Source organism: Lampris incognitus, chromosome 6 (assembly GCF_029633865.1).
Source record: "Lampris incognitus isolate fLamInc1 chromosome 6, fLamInc1.hap2, whole genome shotgun sequence".
Lineage (NCBI taxonomy): Eukaryota > Metazoa > Chordata > Actinopteri > Lampriformes > Lampridae > Lampris > Lampris incognitus.
Window position 1 is genome coordinate 1,212,546 of NC_079216.1, and position 21,431 is coordinate 1,233,976.

The 21,431-nt window shown below is 43.7% G+C and overlaps 1 protein-coding gene across 1 annotated transcript in view; it reads right to left on the bottom strand.

Moving 5' to 3' along the window:
* phf21ab (PHD finger protein 21Ab) overlaps positions 1–21,431 on the bottom strand; it is a 61,526-nt gene that overhangs the window by 20,616 nt on the left and 19,479 nt on the right. Inside the window, exons 5-8 of the mRNA XM_056282280.1 lie at positions 15,316–15,348; positions 14,764–14,829; positions 752–925; positions 407–643 (exon numbers count right to left, since the gene is read on the bottom strand). Coding sequence (XP_056138255.1) covers positions 407–643; positions 752–925; positions 14,764–14,829; positions 15,316–15,348 — 510 coding nt within the window. The remainder of the gene's footprint in view (positions 1–406; positions 644–751; positions 926–14,763; positions 14,830–15,315; positions 15,349–21,431) is intronic.

Sequence of the window (21,431 nt, forward strand, 5' to 3'; positions counted from 1 at the left end):
TAGTGTGCAGTGAGTGTTTGGAGTGCCGTATTTGTTCAGTTGTTTTGTTCTGAAAAAATGGCAGATATGTACAACTAAAAACAACTACACATCTTTTAAATTGCACCCACACATAAACTCAACTCAGTATAGGGCCACTACACACATTTTTCTGCAGGGACCATCAACAATAAATCAATAAGCTAATCAGGCTGAGAACAAAGAAACTTGTTCCATCCAACCAGACCCTAGCAGACCTGTACTATACATGTCCCAGACTGAGGACTGCTGCTGGGGAGAGTTAAACATCTCTACTGGACCAAACTTCTCTAATTTAGATTTAAGTAGTTTTGAATACATATTCTGACAGTCAAACTACAGGATGACAACGAGGATTTGATGGCAACAAAGAGAAGGCAGGACTTACCATCATGGCATTCTTGGAAACTAGTCGCACAGGCTCTGGATTCTGACTGGTCAGCTTGCTAGCCACCTGAAGGTTGATGGGAGAGTTCTGTGAGTCGGGTTTTGTGATGGCTGTGGTAACCATAGCAACAGTGGGAGGGCGTTGTGGCAGGACAGAGGTGGGCAGGGCAGGCGTGGCTGCAGCTTTCAGCACCAGAGGTAGAGTCTTAGTGGTGAGGACCGGTGTGACGGTCAGAGTCTGCCCACATAACAAACAAACAGAGGCAGAGGAGAGGGACAAGTTTAGCTATGCTGACCTGTCAATCACCCATGTGTGGCTCTGTTTGTGGGTGTGGGTTATGTTGACCTGTTGCAGCCCCCCAGGGATCTGGGTGGGGCTCTGCTGGCTAGAGGGGCTCTGGAGGAGGGCAGCCTGCTTGTTGTCACCCCCTGTTGATTGGCTTTGAACCTGCAGCTGCACCTTTGCCTCGGGTTCCTGTTTGACCAGCAACTCTTTTCGAAGTTGTTCTACAACCTTTTTCTGCAACACAGGAGAGAAACAGGAGAGGAGACAGCGAATGAGAGTGAGAGGAGAAGACAAGGCAAGACAAGGTAAGATCAGATAATTGAGAAGGAAAGAGTAAAAGAAGAATCAAACGAGAGAAACATTACATTACATTACAGTCATTTGGCTGACGCTTTTATCCAGAGCGACTTACAATAAGTGCATTTAACGTAGGAAATCAGCAGAACTACTAGTCATCAGAGGTCATAAGTGCATCTAAACAAGCATCTAAGAGCAAAACCAGTGCTAAAGTAAAAGCGCAAAAGAGTTTTTTTTTTTAATGAGTGAATACAATAAGTGCTAAGAACAAGTAACAGGGTAGTAGTTCTTAAAGAGGTGAGTTTTCAACCTGTGCCGAAAGATGGGCAGCGACTCTGCTGTCCTGACATCAGTGGGGAGTTCATTCCACCACTGTGGGGCCAGGACAGAACAGAGCCAGGACCGGGTCGATCGGCAGCAGGGGCCTCTGAGCGACGTAGCAACCAGGCGTCCCGAGGAAGCAGAGCGAAGTGGTCGGGCGGGGGTGTAGGGCTTGACCATGGCCTGGAGATAGGAAGGAGCTGTTCCTTTCACTGCCCTGTAGGCTAGCACCAGAGTCTTAAACTGGATGCGAGCAGCTACTGGGAGCCAGTGTAGGGACATGAGAAGGGGAGTTGTGTGGGAGAACTTAGGGCGGTTGAACACCAGACGAGCTGCAGCTTTCTGAACAAGCTCCAGAGGTCTGATGGCCGACGCCGGGGCGCCTGCAAGGAGGAAGTTGCCGTAGTCCAGCCGGGAGATGACCAGAGCCTGGATGAGCACCTGTGCCATCTCGTCGGTGAGGAATGGGCAAATCCTCCTGATGTTATAGAGGAGAAATCTGCAGGAGCGAGCAACCGATGCAACATTTTCAGCAAACGACAGTTGGTTGTCCAGGATCACACCCAGATTCCTTGCAGTCTGATTTGGCGTCACCACGGTGTTGTCAATGGTGATGGCCAGGTCTCGGTGTGGGCAACCTTTCCCCGAGAGGAACATCAGCTCTGTCTTGTCCAGATTGAGCTTCAGGTGGTGTGTCGCCATCCACTCCAAGATGTCAGTCAAGCACGCAGCGATGCGTGTCTCTACTTGTGTATCAGAGGGAGGGAAGGACAAGATCAGCTGGGTGTCATCGACATAACAATGGTAAGAGAAGTCATGCGAGCGAATAACAGAAACCAGGGATGTCCTGTACAGGGAGAATAGGAGAGGACCCAGAACTGAACCAAGTGGAACGCCTGTAGTCAGTCTGCGAGGCTCTGACACAGATCCCCTCCATGTCACCTGGTAGGAGCGACCCGTCAGATAGGTTGCAAACATTGAGAGTGCAGAGCCTGTGACACCCAGCCCCTCGAGGGTGGAGAGGAGGATCTGGTGGTTCACTGTGTCGAACGCAGCTGACAGGTCCAGGAGTATCAGGACAGAGGAGAGAGAGTTTGCTCTCTCAGAGTGCAGCGATTCTGTCACTGCAAGGAGGGCCGTCTCTGTCAAGTGACCCACCCTGAACCCAGACTGGTTGGGGTCCAGGAGGTTGTTCTGGTGGAGGTACAAAGAAAGTTGGTTAAAGACAGCACGTTCGAAAGTTTTGGATAGAAAGGATAGAAGGGAAACTGGTCTGTAGTTTTTGACATCAGAGGGGTTAAGTGATGGTTTCTTGAGAAGGGGGGTGACTCTAGCAGTCTTGAAGGCAGATGGAAAGCATCCTGCCTGGAAGGAGGTGTTGATGAGGTGGGTTAGATAGGGAAGGAGTTCAGGTGCTATAGACAGAAGAAGAGGGGAGGGGACCGGGTCAAGGGAGCATGTGGTGGGGCGACTGGATGTGATGAGGTTTAGAACCTCGTCGGGGGAAAGGGGAGTGAGGTGGCATAGGGTGGGATGTGGAGAGGTGAAGGAGGGTGCAGAGGGTGGGATAGTGCAAGCAGCACTAACCGGGTGGTGAGAAGAGGATCTGATGTCATTTACCTTCTTGTCAAAGAAGTAAGAGAAGTCATCAGGGAAAAGGGAGGAAGTAGGAGAAACGAAAAAAGTAGGAGAAACGAAAAAAGGGAGGAAACACCGGCATGGGCAAGTGGGAGTAGGTTGGGATGGAGAGTGAAAAGTGCACCTGAAGAATCGAACATCCTACCTAAATTTGTCCTGACTCTCTTTTCCAAACAGACTCCAAACCAGACCAGTAGCAGAATAACCTCCGATTCCTAAGTTAGTAACATTGCAAACATTCAAGAGGCCAAGGGTCAGAGCCACAGCACCCTGATGAAAGATGGATCAAGTATTCTTGTGGCCCTAAAATTATGATGGATGATGGAAAAGTGCAAGGAAACAATGTCTAGACACAAACAAAGGGCAAACACTTTTTCCCCCAAAGCAAAGAGTGAAATAGTTCTGTCTCATAATGTTTATCCTACTTTGTATCTCAAATTTGACACTTGGATACAAAGTAGGACTCTAAAAAGGAAGATTCTCCCTCAAATAGAGCAAACTAATGTTAGCAGCAGTACCAAAATTCATCCACTGACTAATTCCCCTAAAAGACACTGAGCACCAGCTGGCCTCATGACAGAATGTGTTGCCCACACACCCCTTCACCATGTTACTAGCCAGTTCTAACCTCACCATGTTACTTACCAGTTCTAACTTCACCATGCTACTAACCAGTTCCAACTTCACCATGTTACTAGCAGTTCTACCTTCACCATGTTACTACCAGTTCTAACTTCACCATGTAACTAGCCAGTTCTAACTTCACCATTTTACTAGCCAGTTCTAACTTCACCATGTTACTAACAGTTCTAACTTCAACACATTACTAGCCAGTTCTAACTTCACCATGTTACTCACGAGTCCTAAATTCACCATGTTACTAGCCAGTGCTAACTTCACCATGTTACTCACCAGTTCTAACTTCACCGTGTTACTCACCAGTTCTAACTTCAACATGTTACTAGCCAGTTCTAACTTCACCATGTCACTCACCAGTCATAACTTCACCATGTTACTACCCAGTTCTAACTTCAACACGGTACTAGCCAGTTCTAACTTCACCATGTTACTCACGAGTCCTAAATTCACCATGTTACTAGCCAGTGCTAACTTCACCATGTTACTCACCAGTTCTAACTTCACCATGTTACTAGCCAGTTCTAACTTCACCATGTTACTAGCAGTTCCAACTTCACCATGTTACTAGCAGTTCTAACTTCAACATGTTACTAGCCAGTTCTAACTTCACCACGTCACTCACCAATCCTAACTTCACCACGTTACTCACCAGTCCTAACTTCACCACGTTACTCACCAGTTCTAACTTCACCACGTTACTAACCGGTTCTAACTTCACCATGTTACTCACCAGTCCTAAACTCACCATGTTACTAACCAGTTCTAACTTCACCATACTACTAACCAGTTCTAACTTCACCATGTTACTAGCAGTTCTAACTTCAACATGTTATTAGCCAGCTCTAACGTCATCATGTTATTAGCCAATTCTAACTTCACCATGTTACTATCCAGTTCTAACTTCACTATGTTACTCACGAGTCCTAAATTCACCATGTTACTAGCCAGTGCTAACTTCACCGTGTTACTCACCAGTTCTAACTTCAACATGTTATAAGCCAGCTCTAACTTCACCATGTTACTCACCAGTTCTAACTTCACCATGTTACTAGCCAGTTCTAACTTCACCATGTTACTAGCAGTTCCAACTTCACCATGTTACTAGCAGTTCTAACTTCAACATGTTACTAGCCAGTTCTAACTTCACCACGTCACTCACCAATCCTAACTTCACCACGTTACTCACCAGTCCTAACTTCACCACGTTACTCACCAGTTCTAACTTCACCACGTTACTAACCGGTTCTAACTTCACCATGTTACTCACCAGTCCTAAACTCACCATGTTACTAACCAGTTCTAACTTCACCATACTACTAACCAGTTCTAACTTCACCATGTTACTAGCAGTTCTAACTTCAACATGTTATTAGCCAGCTCTAACGTCATCATGTTATTAGCCAATTCTAACTTCACCATGTTACTATCCAGTTCTAACTTCACTATGTTACTCACGAGTCCTAAATTCACCATGTTACTAGCCAGTGCTAACTTCACCGTGTTACTCACCAGTTCTAACTTCAACATGTTATTAGCCAGCTCTAACGTCATCATGTTATTAGCCAATTCTAACTTCACCATGTTACTAGCCAGTTCTAACTTCACAATGTTTTTAGCCAGTTCTAACTTCACCATTTTACTAGCCAGTTCTATCTTCACCATATTAATAACCAGTTCTAACTTCACCATGTTACTAGCCAGTTCTAACTTCACCACATTATTCACCGGTCCTAACTTCACCACGTTATTCACCGGTCCTAACTTCACCATGTTACTAGCAGTTCTAACTTTACCATTTTACTAGCAGTTCTAACTTTACCATGTTACTAGCCAGTTCTAACTTCATCATGTTACTAGCAGTTCTAATTTCAACATGTTACTAGCCAATTCTAACTTCACCACGTTATTCACCGGTCCTAACTTCACCATGTTACTAGCCAGTTCTAACTTCACCGTGTTACTAGCAGTTCTAACTTCACCACGTTACTAGCAGTTCTAACTTCACCATGTTACTAGCAGTTCTAACTTTACCATGTTACTAGCCAGCTCTAACTTCACCATGTTACTAGCAGTTCTAACTTCACCATGTTACTAGCCAGTTCAAACTTCACCATACTACTCACCATTTCTAACTTCACCATACTACTAGCCAGTTCTAACTTCACCATGTTACTAGCCAGTTCCAACTTCACCATGTTACTAGCCAGTTCTAACTTCACCATGTTACTCACGAGTCCTAAATTCACCATCTTACTAGCCAGTGCTAACCTCAGCATGTTACTCAACAGTTTTAACTTCACCATGTTACTCACCAGTTCTAACTTCACAATGTTACTAGCCAGTTCTAACTTCACCATGTCACTCACCAATCCTAACTTCACCATGTTACTAGCCAGTTCTAACTTCACCATGTTACTAGCCAGTTCCAACTTCACCATGTTACTGGCCAGTTCTAACTTCACAATGTAACTAGCCAGTTCTAACTTCACCATACTACTAACCAGTCCTAACTTCACCAAGTTACTAGCAGTTCTAACTTCAACACGTTACTAGCCAGTTCTATCTTCACCATGTTACTAGCAGTTCTAACTTCACCATGTTACTAGCAGTTCTAACTTCAACATGTTACTAGCCAGTTCAAACTTCACCATGTTACTAGCCAGTTCTAACTTCACCATGTTACTAGCCAGTTCTAACTTCACCATACTACTCACCATTTCTAACTTCACTATACTACTAACCAGTGCTAACATCACCATGTTACTCACCAGTTCCAACTTCACCATGTTACACACCAGTCCTAACTTCACCATGTTACTAACTAGCTCTAACTTCACCATGTTACTAGCCAGTTCAAACTTCACTATACTACTAACCAGTTCTAACTTCACCATACTACTCACCATTTCTAACGTCATTATACTACTAACCAGTTCTAAGTCCACCATGTTACTCACCAGTTCTAAGTCCACCAGGTTTTTAGCCAGTTCTAACTTCACCATGTTACTAGCCAGTTCTATCTTCACCATGTTACTAGCCAGTTCTAACTTCACCATGTTACTATCCAGTTCTATCTTCACCATGTTACTAGCCAGTTCTATCTTCACCATGTTACTAGCCAGTTCTAACTTCACCATGTTACTAGCCAGTTCTAACTTCACCATGTTCCTAGCCAGTTCTATCTTCACCATGTTACTAGCCAGTTCTATCTTCACCGTGTTACTCACCAGTTCTAACTTCACCATATTACTAGCCAGTTCTAACTTCACCGTGTTACTCACCAGTTCTAACTTCACCATGTTACTCACCAGTTCTAACTTCACCATGTTATTAGGCAGTTCTATCTTCACCATATTACTAGCCAGTTCTAACTTCAACATGTTACACACCTGTAACACTGACAATTGACGGCCATTTCCTTCAGCGGAAAAAAAAAACCTATCAAAGCCCATCATGACTGGTACATAGTTGGTAAAGCAGTCTATCACACATGCCAGAATTTTCAAAACAGTTTCTCTCCTCCAAGTGAACAAACTCCAGCCATTGCTTTCATATCCATGGCATCTAGGGGAAAGAAAGGAGTGTTTTGGGATGTGAATACTCAGATACAGCTGTATCCCACGATACTTCAGAGTGAGGAAATGTGCATTCTGATTTTATAAGTGGGAGAGCAGCAGGGAAATTCAAATTGAATTGCAAAGTGCAAAAGACAAATTAAAAGTTGCAAAGTGATGCAACTATGAACTAGATGCCTCTTCCAGGAGGAGAAAACACAGCGTTATTTAGACACATAAAAAAGTTCTTTTGGGAATCCTATGGCACATAAAGATAGACAAATCAATCAATCAATCAATCAAGTTGCATTTTATATAGCGCTTTTCTAGCTGCAACAGCCACTCAAAGCGCTTTACAATTAATTCAGCAATGAATAGCTTATCTCATTAAAAGATCAATAGATTTTTTATTTGTAATTTGTGGGCTACACAAATAAATTGGACTTGACTATGAGGAAGAACTTATAACAGGTCAGGTTCCAGCTGCGCTGTGGGGAACTGGTTGGATCGACCCAAAGGCTTAGAGTGAGGTGAAGTGAATGAAGCCAAAATATCTCTGATGCTATCTAGTGGCCGCTTCCAGAACACCTTTTAACCACAACCACATCCATCTAATTGAATGGAGCACAGGCCAAATTGATTTTCTAAAATACTACTACTACTACTTTTGGCTGCTCCCGTTAGGGGGCGCCACAGCGGATCATCCGTTTCCATTTCTGCATGTTTTCTGTGTCTTCCTTTGTCACACCAGCCACCTGCATGTCTTCCCTCACCACATCCATAAGCCTCCTCTTTGGCCTTCCTCTTTTCCTCTTTCCTGGCAGCTCCATATTCAGTATCCTTCTCCCAATACACCCAGCGTCTCTCCTCCACACATGTCCAAGCCATCTCAATCTTGCCTCTAAGATAGGCAAGATTGAGATGGCTTGTATTTTAGAAGTATTTTCTAAAATACAAGTCTAATAAATGTTTCACTTAAGTGTACTCTGTCACTTTAACTAGTTACCTTCATGTTAACCTCTCTCTCAACACCTATCTTTTGGACAGCTGTGTAATTTGATGATAATCAAAAGGGCGTGGTTGGGCCTGGGGATGGGTTGACTGACAGCTATGCTGGCAGTAGCAGGCAGGTCAGTCACATGTGCAAAATGTAACAATGAGAATATTGTGCAAATATCTGAAAGTACTTTTTTAGAAAGAAAGAAAAGAAAGCCACTTCATCTTGTCATTTTACAGGTTACAATGAATGTGTTCTCTGCATTCACCCCACCCTATTGTATAGCAGCAGTGGGGAGCTGCAGCACCCGGGGACCAACTCCAGTTCTTCTTTTCATTGCCTTGCTCAGGGGCACAGGCAGGAGCATTAACCCTAACATGCATGTCTTCTTTTTTTTTTTAAAGAAGGATGATTTAAAACTAACTTAATGTAATTTTAAGTAGTCAGGATGAGCTGACCAAGCTCAATTGAGAAATGGGACCATAATACTCAAGTTACCATGGTAACAGAGTGAAGGCCAGGGGTTGTACACTTAGTGTGCATTACTTCAAAACAAAGTGAAAGACACAGTTCACATTCAAGAATAAGTTGCTATATAAAATCAAGCTCATCTGTTGCATAGCAACCCTTCTCTTTCTCAAGCTGCAGCTTTAACTGCCATGATCCAACACTTCAACAGGCCAAGCCAGAGAACGAGACTGCCGAAGAAGAAATATTCCTTCACAGCAGCTCTAACAATTAGGGCAGAGCCTTTTCCCCATAAGAATGCTGCTGCGTGGGGCCGATTCCTGCTAAGTGAACCATACATTACACCATTACACACATTAATGGTGATATTTCTACATTTGCATATTGTGTGGCGTACAACCAAATCCAGCTGAGCCACACATAGACGATGTGTTCGATTTTTCTGACCCATGTTTCTCAGACTATACCCAAGCTTTGACGACAGGCTTTTCAAACAATTCCATCTTCCTCCCTCATACACTCTTGTGAAATCTCTGATGACACCGCCCTACTGACTCTTCTCCAGGGCCCTACCTGCCTTCATCAAATGCTGTGATGAGAAGTTCCTCGACCTTAACGTTTCAAAAACTAAGGAATTAATTATTGACTTCAGGCAGAATAGTAACAAACCAAAAGTCGGCATTACACATGGCAAGGACGTTCAGATTGTCAGCACAGACAAGTATCTAGGAGCAGTGTTCGACCCTCAACACCAGTTCCATGTCAACACAGTCAGTCATCAAGCTTGGACAACAAAGAACTCACTTGTACAGAAGCTGAACTCTTTTCATGTTTGTGGTAATATTATGTCATTTTTATCAATCATTCATTGAAAGTCTTTTTTCTCATGTATTTTCTGGTTTAATGGCTTGTGTGTGAAGGACAAGAATAGCCTACATGGTACTGTGAAAGTCTGCTCCAAGATAATTGGAGTGGAGAGACTTGTGCTTCTTCTGGGACAAACAGGTGTTTCAGAAAGCCAGTCTGACCATTCTGTCCTGTGAATTCACTGTAACACCCTCAGGTTGGCGTTATAATGTGTCCCTTAAGAGAAAAAACATGCTACACCAAGTCCTTCATTCCTTCCACTACCAGGCTATTAAACGCCGACAGTAGTCACTTTAAAAGGCTTACATTCTTATAAAGTCGGCAATTTATATGAACTATAACAAATGTTTTATTCTATTTGCTCACTGTCTCCTTGCATCGACCTACGTAGGTTGATCTGCTGCCTCTGACACAACCCTTGCTTGTGAGTTTTTGAGTCACATGTAAGGACCGGGTAAGCTGCAGATGAATTGTCCTTCTTGGGCTCAATTAAAGATGTTCATTCATTCATTCATCATCAGCCGCTTCTCTGGGGTCGGGTTGCGCTGGCAGCAAGCCAAGTAGGGCACTCCAGCTGTCCCTCTCCCCAGCAACGCCCTCCAGCTCTTCCTGGGGGATCCCAAGGTGTTCCCAGGCCAGATTGGACATGTAGTCCCTCCAGCAAGTTCTGGGTCTATCCCGAGGTCTCCCCTCAGTTGGCCGTGCCCGGTAAACCTCCAAAGGAAGGAGCCCAGGAGGCATCCTAATCAGATGCCCAAACCATCTCAACTGGCTCCTTTCAATGCGAAGGAGCAGCGGCTCTACTCCGAGCTCCCTCCAGATGTCCAAGCTCCTCAACCTATCTCTAAGGCTGAGCCCAGACACCCTACAGAGGAAACTCATTTCAGCCGCTTGTATCCACCATCTCACCCTTTCGGTCACTACCCAGAGCTCATGACCATAGGTGAGGGTTGGAATGAAGATTGACTGGTAAATTGAGAGCTTTGCCTTCTGGCTCAGCTCCCTCTTCACCACAACGGTCCGGTACAACATCCACATTACTGCTGATGCTGCACCAATCCACCTGTCAATTAAAGATGTTGGAATCTGAATCACTCATTTCAGTAGTCATTTCAATTCAACAGGATTTGAGGGTGTAGGCAGATATTTTAAGTGTGGAATACAAAAGTATGGCACCCCTATTCCAAGACAAACAGGCAAAATAATTATGCAGACAACATTTAGTTGAATCAAAGCTCAAGTGATTTGCTAAAGGCTAATAGTCTTCATTATAACATGACAGTTTAGCAACGAGGCAGTCTTCTCATCACTGAATCTGAGAGGATGGCAAGCTCTTTACACGATTATTCTGTTACACATGCTAAAGAAGTAGCATGGAACTGTGACACTCCCTCTTATCCACCACTTCTCTTTCTGACATTACACACTGAGCTGTGTGTATGCCCGTCCTCTATCATCTCACCAACCACTCCATCAGGCTTTCTATCGTTGCTTCTGGCTGGAAAACTGCTCGGCTCTACCCCCTTTTTAAATCCGAGGATTCAACTCGTTTCCACTTACAGGCCTATACCTGTTCTCCCAGTTACAGCTAAATTACTGGAGAAATGTCTTGGTTTTAATTTACTTTTTATTGAGATTCAGCGTCAAACAAACATTTCCATAGGATGTACTCAGATACTGTATGTATATATCACATATTCATGTTTGTCACAAATCTCAAAACACTGCTTCTCAGTAGAACACACACACACACACACACACACACACACACACACACACACACACAGAAAAAGAGAAAAAAAACTGTACAACTGGGGAGTGCTCTGTTCTTTACAACATAATTAGGGGTTTGTGCGTTATGTAGCTAACCCACACTTCCCAGTATGACGCACATTGTTCCAATTTTTGATTAACAGGTGCTATTATCTTTTTTTTTGGGACCCCCCCCCTCCCTTTTTCTCCCAATTGTACCCAGCCAATTATCCCACTCTTTGGAGTCGTCCCGGTCACTGCTCCACCCCCTCTGCTGATCCGGGGAGGGCTGCAGACTACCACATGCCTCCTCCCATACATGTGGAGTCACCAGCCGCTTCTTTTCACCTGACAGTGAGGAGTTTCACCAGGGGGACGTAGCGAGTGGGAGGATCACGCTATTCTCTCCAGTTTCCCCTTCCCCCTCAAACAGGTGCCCCGACTGACCAGAGGAGGTGCTAGTGCAGCGACCAGGACACATACCCAAATCCGGCTTCCCTCCCATAGACCAGTTTCCATGCCAATATTTTCATAGATTTACAGCCACTTTCAAAGTGTCTGTCTCAGAAACATCAGCTTGTTCTTTCAATTTCCTCTAACATATCCTGCTCCAAACTCCAACTATGTTTTCTTTCTACTTCCTTCAGCTCGTTTTGTAGGTCCTCTAATGTTTCAGTCCTTTATTCCTACATGAAGATATTGCTATGATTTTCCCTCTTAACACAGCCTTCAGGGTATCCCATAAAATGGGAGGTGAGACTGCTCCATTAACACTGAACTCTAAATTAAGACTACTGAGTGAAGACTTCTTCTTCTTTTTTTAATTTTCCTTAAAACAGGGGTCATTGAGCAGACTTGAATTTATTTTCCATATATTATATTCTTGGTCGCGGGTTAAAATCAACAATACAGTGACTGCAGGTGTCCCCACCCTTATAAACAACACAGTGACTGCAGGTGTCCCCACCCTTATAAACAACACAGTGACTGCAGGTGTCCCCACCCTTATAAACAATACGGTGACTGCAGGTGTCCCCACCCTTATAAACAACACAGTGACTGCAGGTGTCCCCACCCTTATAAACAACACAGTGACTGCAGGTGTCCCCACCCTTATAAACAACACAGTGACTGCAGGTGTCCCCACCCTTATAAACAATACAGTGACTGCAGGTGTCCCCACCCTTATAAACAAACACAGTGACTGCAGGTGTCCCCACCCTTATAAACAACACAGTGACTGCAGGTGTCCCCACCCTTATAAACAACACAGTGACTGCAGGTGTCCCCACCCTTATAAACAATACAGTGACTGCAGGTGTCCCCACCCTTATAAACAACACAGTGACTGCAGGTGTCCCCACCCTTATAAACAATACAGTGACTGCAGGTGTCCCCACCCTTATAAACCAACACAGTGACTGCAGGTGTCCCCACCCTTATAAACAACACAGTGACTGCAGGTGTCCCCACCCTTATAAACAATAGTGACTGCAGGTGTCCCCACCCTTATAAACAACACAGTGACTGCAGGTGTCCCCACCCTTATAAACAACACAGTGACTGCAGGTGTCCCCACCCTTATAAACAATACAGTGACTGCAGATGTCCCCACCCTTATAAACAACACAGTGACTGCAGGTGTCCCCACCCTTATAAACAATACAGTGACTGCAGGTGTCCCCACCCTTATAAACAACACAGTGACTGCAGGTGTCCCCACCCTTATAAACAACACAGTGACTGCAGGTACCCCCACCCTTATAAACAATACAGTGACTGCAGATGTCCCCACCCTTATAAACCATACAGTGACTGCAGGTGTCCCCACCCTTATAAACAATACAGTGACTGCAGGTGTCCCCACCCTTATAAACAATACAGTGACTGCAGGTGTCCCCACCCTTATAAACAACACAGTGACTGCAGGTGTCCCCACCCTTATAAACAACACAGTGACTGCAGGTACCCCCACCCTTATAAACCATACAGTGACTGCAGGTGTCCCCACCCTTATAAACCATACAGTGACTGCAGGTGTCCCCACCCTTATAAACAATACAGTGACTGCAGGTACCCCACCCTTATAAACAATACAGTGACTGCAGGTGTCCCCACCCTTATAAACAATACAGTGACTGCAGGTACCCCACCCTTATAAACAATACAGTGACTGCAGGTACCCCACCCTTATAAACAACACAGTGACTGCAGGTGTCCCCACCCTTATAAACAATACAGTGACTGCAGGTGTCCCCACCCTTATAAACAACACAGTGACTGCCGGCGTCCCCACCCTTATAAACAATACAGTGACTGCAGGCGTCCCCACCCTTATAAACAATACAGTGACTGCAGGTGTCCCCACCCTTATAAACCATACAGTGACTGCAGGTGTCCCCACCCTTATAAACAATACAGTGACTGCAGGTGTCCCCACCCTTATAAACAATACAGTGACTGCAGGTTTCCCCACCCTTATAAACAATACAGTGACTGCAGGTGTCCCCACCCTTATAAACAATACAGTGACTGCAGGTACCCCCACCCTTATAAACAATACAGTGACTGCAGGTACCCCACCCTTATAAACAACACAGTGACTGCAGGTTTCCCCACCCTTATAAACAATACAGTGACTGCAGGTGTCCCCACCCTTATAAACAATACAGTGACTGCAGGTACCCCCACCCTTATAAACAATACAGTGAGTGCAGGTACCCCACCCTTATAAACAATACAGTGACTGCAGGTACCCCACCCTTATAAACAATACAGTGACTGCAGGTGTCCCCACCCTTATAAACAATACAGTGACTGCAGGTACCCCACCCTTATAAACTATACAGTGACTGCAGGTACCCCACCCTTATAAACAATACAGTGACTGCAGGTGTCCCCACCCTTATAAACAATACAGTGGCATAACGACCAAAACCAACCACCAGTTTCAGATGCAAATATGGTATGACCATTAACTAAAGTTATAATGGTCATGTGTACTAGTCACAGAGGATTTGGGAATGTTTGCAACCACAGCATTGTAAGATGGTGACAGATGTACTCTTAGCCCCCCCCCCTCGATTCAAGGATGGTCGTTCCCAATGCTGTATTGTTTATAAGGTTGGGGTACCTGCAGTCACTGTATTGTTTATAAAGGGTGGGGTACCTGCAGTCACTGTATTGTTTATAAAGGGTGGGGTATCTGCAGTCACTGTATTGTTTATAAAGGGTGGGGTACCTGCAGTCAGGTGAGACTGAAGAGGTCACTTAGATGATGATGAAACGTATCTGTCAGTAAACGTTGGTCCAGATGAAGTGGTTCAACCCTCTGTGGTTTTATTACCAGGACTATGGAGCAGGGCTATGGAGCAGCATCAAGACATGGGGGGCACAGAAGCTTTATTTTTGTATTTTGATTAATACCATCAGGTGCGGAGGCGTTCGTGAAAGACATTCCATATTTTCATATTAACATCTTCCCATCACCTCTTCCAGACTCTGTGTGTGTGTGTGTGTGTGTGTGTGTGTGTGTTTACCTGCTTCTCACTGAGGGCTGTGATCTTTGCTTGAAGTTCATGGAGCTGCTTCTTCAGATCTGCGTTCTGAAAATGGGGCCAGTTGAGTTGGTTCTCCTCAATAACAACATGTCATTACTGAAACGTTCCAAAGTTAAATCCATTTACACAACCTGCGACACACAACCCCCTCCCACCAACTGCTAAACCAGTGTTTAGTCTTAACCCTCTGCATAAAAGCAAGTGAAGCGAGGTGAACAGACCCAATACCAAAAGAGCCTGAGCACCATGAATTGATGAAACGAGAGCAGAAGTCTTCCTTTCACAAGCAGACAGACGGACAGACAGGCAGACAGACAGGCAGGCAGGCAGACAGACAGGCAGGCAGACAGACTGACAGGCAGGCAGGAACACAGAGGTACATTAAGAGAGACAGGCAGATAGACAGACACAAAGACAGAGAGAGATACAGAAATAGACAGATAGACCAGCAGTATAACAGGCAACCAGACCAGCAGACAGACACACATGGACATGGCATCAAAACAACAAGCTTCTTCTCAGTCAATTTACCTGTGGGTCCTGCTTCATCTGGGCAACCAGTTTCTGAGGGCAGAAGAGTAGAGACATGGTGACACCTAGTGGTTACATAAGGCACTGCAGCAGAGCCTTCATAACAGCGGAAGCGATTAAGTCGCCATATAAAACAGGACTGGACATGACAAGTGTGTATAAACACACCTGACTGAAAAAGACATGCTATAAAAAACAAAGTATACATCACGCTGACGCACAGCTCCAGTAAGGCCATCAGCCATTACCTGGGTACACAGCGGACTTACATACCCATCTCGTTCACCTCTGACCTCTGACGCTACTGGAGTCACAGGGCAGGGTAGTGGCCTGCTGACAGCGTGGAGCCGCTGCTGCAGGACCACTTTCACACGCCCCTTCAAGACTACTTAAGTGTACAAACACTGTACTAGTTCAGTGTATGAACACTGTACTACTTCAGTGTACAAACATTGTACTACTTCAGTGTACAACACTTTACTACTTCAGTATACAAACACTGGATTACTTCAGTGTATGAACACTGTACTACTTCAGTGTACAACACTGTACTACTTCAGTATACAAACATTGTACTACTTCAGTGTATGAGCATTGTACTGTTTCAGTGTATGAATATTGTACTGGTTCAGTGTATGAACATTGTACTACTTCAGTGTATGAACATTGTACTACTTCTGTGTATGAACATTGTACTACTTCTGTGTATGAACATTGTACTACTTCAGTGTATGAACACTGTGCTGTTTCAGTGTATGAACATTGTACTACTTCAGTGTATGAATATTGTACTACTTCTGTGTATGAACATTGTACTACTTCTGTGTATGAACATTGTACTACTTCAGTGTATGAACATTGTAAGGAAGTGTTGTAAGGAAGCCACATTAAGGAACACATCACATGATGCGGCACGGTGTGCAACACGCGTGGCGCCTGTCATGAGACTGCTGTGTTGTAGGACCAATTACAGTCTGTCACCACTGCTGCCATGCATCACACAACCACCGCTGTCATGCATCACACAACCACCGCTGTCATGCATCACACAACTACCGCTGTCATGCATCACGCAACCACTGCTGTCATGCATCACACAACCACAAAGCCGAGTGATCAGTCCCACATCGGCTTAGGTACTGTTTGGATTTTAACAATTCTGGCGGCCTGTCCAGGGTGTCTCCCTACCTGCCCCCCAGTGACTGCTGGGATAGGCTCCAGCATCCCCGCCACCCTGAGAGCATGATAAGCAGCACAGATAATGGATGGATGGATGGATTCTGAATCCGATTCTGCTTATCAGTTCCAACCTTTGAGGGGCGGGGCCAAAACAGGTCACATGCTTATTTCACTGAAAAAAACATTTGTAAAAACCTTTACACAAGTCATATTCAGTCACATTCACAACTGACACACAGCTTACTGAACCTGGAAACTAACGTCATACAGTACCGTGGCTGCTGTTGCTGCATGTTATTTTTCATAATAACCTGCTCTTCTTCTTTCTTTCACTATAACACTGAAACTAATGTCATACAATAACATGGTTGTTGTTACTGCACGATATGATTCATAATAAACTCTTCCTTCTTCTTCTGTCCTTCACTGTCCTGTAACTGTAACACTGAAACTAATGTCATACAGTAACGTGGTTACTGTTGCTGCATGATATGATCATAATAACCTGTTCTTCTTCCTGTCCTTCACTGTCCTGTAACTGTAACACTAAAACTAATGTCATACAGTAACGTGGTTACTGTTGCTGCATGATATGATCATAATAACCTGTTCTTCTTCCTGTCCTTCACTGTCCTGTAACTGTAACACTGAAACTAATGTCATACAGTAACGTGGTTACTGTTGCTGCATGATATGATCATAATAACCTGTTCTTCTTCCTGTCCTTCACTGTCCTGTAACTGTAACACTGAAACTAATGTCATACAGTAACGTGGTTGTTGTTGCTGCATGATATGATTCATAATAAACTCTTCCTTCTTCTTCTGTCCTTCACTGTCCTGTAACTGTAACAATGAAACTAATGTCATACAGTAACGTGGTTACTGTTGCTGCATGATATATCATAATAACCTTCCTCTGTCCTTCACTGTCCTGTAGCTGTAACACTGAAACTAATGTCATACAGTAACGTGGTTGCTGTTGCTGCATGATATGATCATAATAACCTGTTCTTCTTCTTCTGTCCTTCAATGTCCTGTAACTGTAACACTGAAACTAATGTCATACAGTAACGTGGTTACTGTTGCTGCATGATATGATTCATAAGAACCTTCTTCTGTCCTTCACTGTCCTGTAACTGTAACACTGAAACTAATGTTATACAGTAACGTGGTTGTTGTTACTGCATGATATGATTAATAATAACCTGTTCTTCTTCTTCTGTCCTTCAATGTCCTGTAACTGTAACACTGAAACTAATGTCATACAGTAACGTGGTTACTGTTGCTGCATGATATGATCATAATAGCCTTCTTCTTTCTTTCACTGTCCTGTAACTGTAACACTGAAACTAATGTCATACAGTAACGTGGTTGCTGTTACATGATATGATTCATAAGAACCTTCTTCTGTCCTTCACTGTCCTGTAACTGTAACACTGAAACTAATGTCATACAGTAACGTGGTTGTTGTTACTGCATGATATGATTCATAATAACCGCTTCTTCTTCTTCTGTCCTTCACTGTCCTGTAACTGTAACACTGAAACTAATGTCATACAGTAACGTGGTTACTGTTGCTGCATGATATGATTCATAACAACCTGTTCTTCTTCTTCTTCTGTCCTTCACTGTCCTGTAACTGTAACACTGAAACTAATGTCATACAGTAACGTGGTTGCTGTTACATATGATTCATAAGAACCTTCTTCTGTCCTTCAACGTCCTGTAACTCTAACACTGAAACTAATGTCATACAGTAACGTGGTTGTTGTTACTGCATGATATGATTCATAATAACCGCTTCTTCTTCTTCTGTCCTTCACTGTCCTGTAACTGTAACACTGAAACTAATGTCATACAGTAACGTGGTTGTTGTTACTGCATGATATGATTCATAACAACCTGTTCTTCTTCTTCTTCTGTCCTTCACTGTCCTGTAACTGTAACACTGAAACTAATGTCATACAGTAACGTGGTTGCTGTTACATGATATGATTCATAAGAACCTTCTTCTGTCCTTCAACGTCCTGTAACTGTAACACTGAAACTAATGTCATACAGTAACGTGGTTGTTGTTACTGCATGATATGATTCATAATAACCGCTTCTTCTTCTTCTGTCCTTCACTGTCCTGTAACTGTAACACTGAAACTAATGTCATACAGTAACGTGGTTGCTGTTGCTGCATGATATGATCATAATAACCTGTTCTTCTTCTTCTGTCCTTCAATGTCCTGTAACTGTAACACTGAAACTAATGTCATACAGTAACGTGGTTACTGTTGCTGCATGATATGATCATAATAACCTTCCTCTGTCCTTCACTGTCCTGTAGCTGTAACACTGAAACTAATGTCATACAGTAACGTGGTTACTGTTGCTGCATGATATGATCATAATAACCTTCCTCTGTCCTTCACTGACCTGTAACTGTAACACTGAAACTAATGTCATACAGTAACGTGGTTGCTGTTGCTGCATGATATGATCATAATAACCTGTTCTTCTTCTTCTGTCCTTCAATGTCCTGTAACTGTAACACTGAAACTAATGTCATACAGTAACGTGGTTACTGTTGCTGCATGATATGATTCATAGGAACCTTCTTCTGTCCTTCACTGTCCTGTAACTGTAACACTGAAACTAATGTCATACAGTAACGTGGTTGTTGTTACTGCATGATATGATTAATAATAACCTGTTCTTCTTCTTCTGTCCTTCAATGTCCTGTAACTGTAACACTGAAACTAATGTCATACAGTAACGTGGTTACTGTTGCTGCATGATATGATCATAATAGCCTTCTTCTTTCTTTCACTGTCCTGTAACTGTAACACTGAAACTAATGTCATACAGTAACGTGGTTGCTGTTACATGATATGATTCATAAGAACCTTCTTCTGTTCTTCAATGTCCTGTAACTGTAACACTGAAACTAATGTCATACAGTAACGTGGTTGTTGTTACTGCATGATATGATTCATAATAACCGCTTCTTCTTCTTCTGTCCTTCACTGTCCTGTAACTGTAACACTGAAACTAATGTCATACAGTAACGTGGTTACTGTTGCTGCATGATATGATTCATAACAACCTGTTCTTCTTCTTCTTCTGTCCTTCACTGTCCTGTAACTGTAACACTGAAACTAATGTCATACAGTAACGTGGTTGCTGTTACATGATATGATTCATAAGAACCTTCTTCTGTCCTTCAACGTCCTGTAACTGTAACACTGAAACTAATGTCATACAGTAACGTGGTTAGTGTTACTGCATGATATGATTCATAATAACCGCTTCTTCTTCTTCTGTCCTTCACTGTCCTGTAACTGTAACACTGAAACTAATGTCATACAGTAACGTGGTTACTGTTACTGCATGATATGATTCATATTAACGTCTTCTTCTTCTTCTGTCCTTCACTGTCCTGTAACTGTAACACTGAAACTAATGTCATACAGTAACGTGGTTGCTGTTACTGCATGATATGATTAATAATAACCTGTCCTTCACTGTCCTGTAACTGTAACACTGAAACTAATGTCATACAGTAACGTGGTTAGTGTTACTGCATGATATGATTCATAATAACTTCTTCTTCTTCTTCTGTCCTTCACTGTCCTGTAACTGTAACACTGAAACTAATGTCATACAGTAACGTGGTTAGTGTTACTGCATGATATGATTCATAATAACTTCTTCTTCTTCTTCTGTCCTTCACTGTCCTGTAACTGTAACACTGAAACTAATGTCATACAGTAACGTGGTTGCTGTTACTGCATGATATGATTAATAATAACCTGTCCTTCTTCTTCTGTCCTTCACTGTCCTGTAACTGTAACACTGAAACTAATGTCATACAGTAACGTGGTTAGTGTTACTGCATGATATGATTAATAATAACTTCTTCTTCTTCTTCTGTCCTTCACTGTCCTGTAACTTGCACACATGACAGCTTTTAGCAGTTCGACCAAGCATAGCTAGTCTGCTGTCTCGCTGTGAAGATGAAGACCAACGTCACTTCATCTTCACTTCCCCCCACTGCACTGAGCTGTTGGCTGAGGAAGACGAGGCATGTGAGGGGGAGGGAGACGGGCACAACACGTCGAACATGGTACATGCTTTATTTGTATACCACTGTGCCAATCCGTCAATTTTTTCAACAAAAACAACGCCACGCTTTTGAGCACTTGCTGCAGTCCATGATGGCTGTGGTGCTGCCTAGACTCATGTGCTCGCTACATTTACTGATGATCTTCCACAAAACTAAAACAAGGCGTCCAGCTAGTGTCGCAGTCTACCCCGGCCGGACACAACAGGGCAGAAAAAGTGGGGAAATCCCAAAAAAAACCAACCACTTTGCAAAACATTGTGTAGTCCAGAAAGAGCAGCAGTGTGTCGCTTAGGAGACGGGAAGACATGAACACATTCAACTCGTATGACTATAAGTACAGCCAGACAGTTGGACCGCCAGGTCCTGGTACTGGAACTCCTATGACTATAACTACAGCCGTGCAGATGGACCACCAGGTCCTGGTACTGGAACTCGTATGACTATATGCATAGCCGTGCAGACGGACAGCCAGGTCCTGGTACTGGAACCTGTATGACTATAAGTACAGCCATGCAGATGGACAGCCAGGTCCTGATACTGGAACTCGTATGACTATAAGTACAGCCATGCAGATGGACAGCCAGGTCCTGATACTGGAACTCGTATGACTATAAGTACAGCCGTGCAGACAGACAGCCAGGTCCTGGTACTGGAACTCGTATGACTATAAGCACAGCCGTGCAGACAGACAGCCAGGTCCTGGTACTGGAACTTGTATGACTATAAGCACAGCCGTGCAGATCGACAGCCAGGTCCTGGTACTCGTATGACTATAAGTACAGCCGTGCAGACGGACAGCCAGGTCCTGCTACTGAAACTCG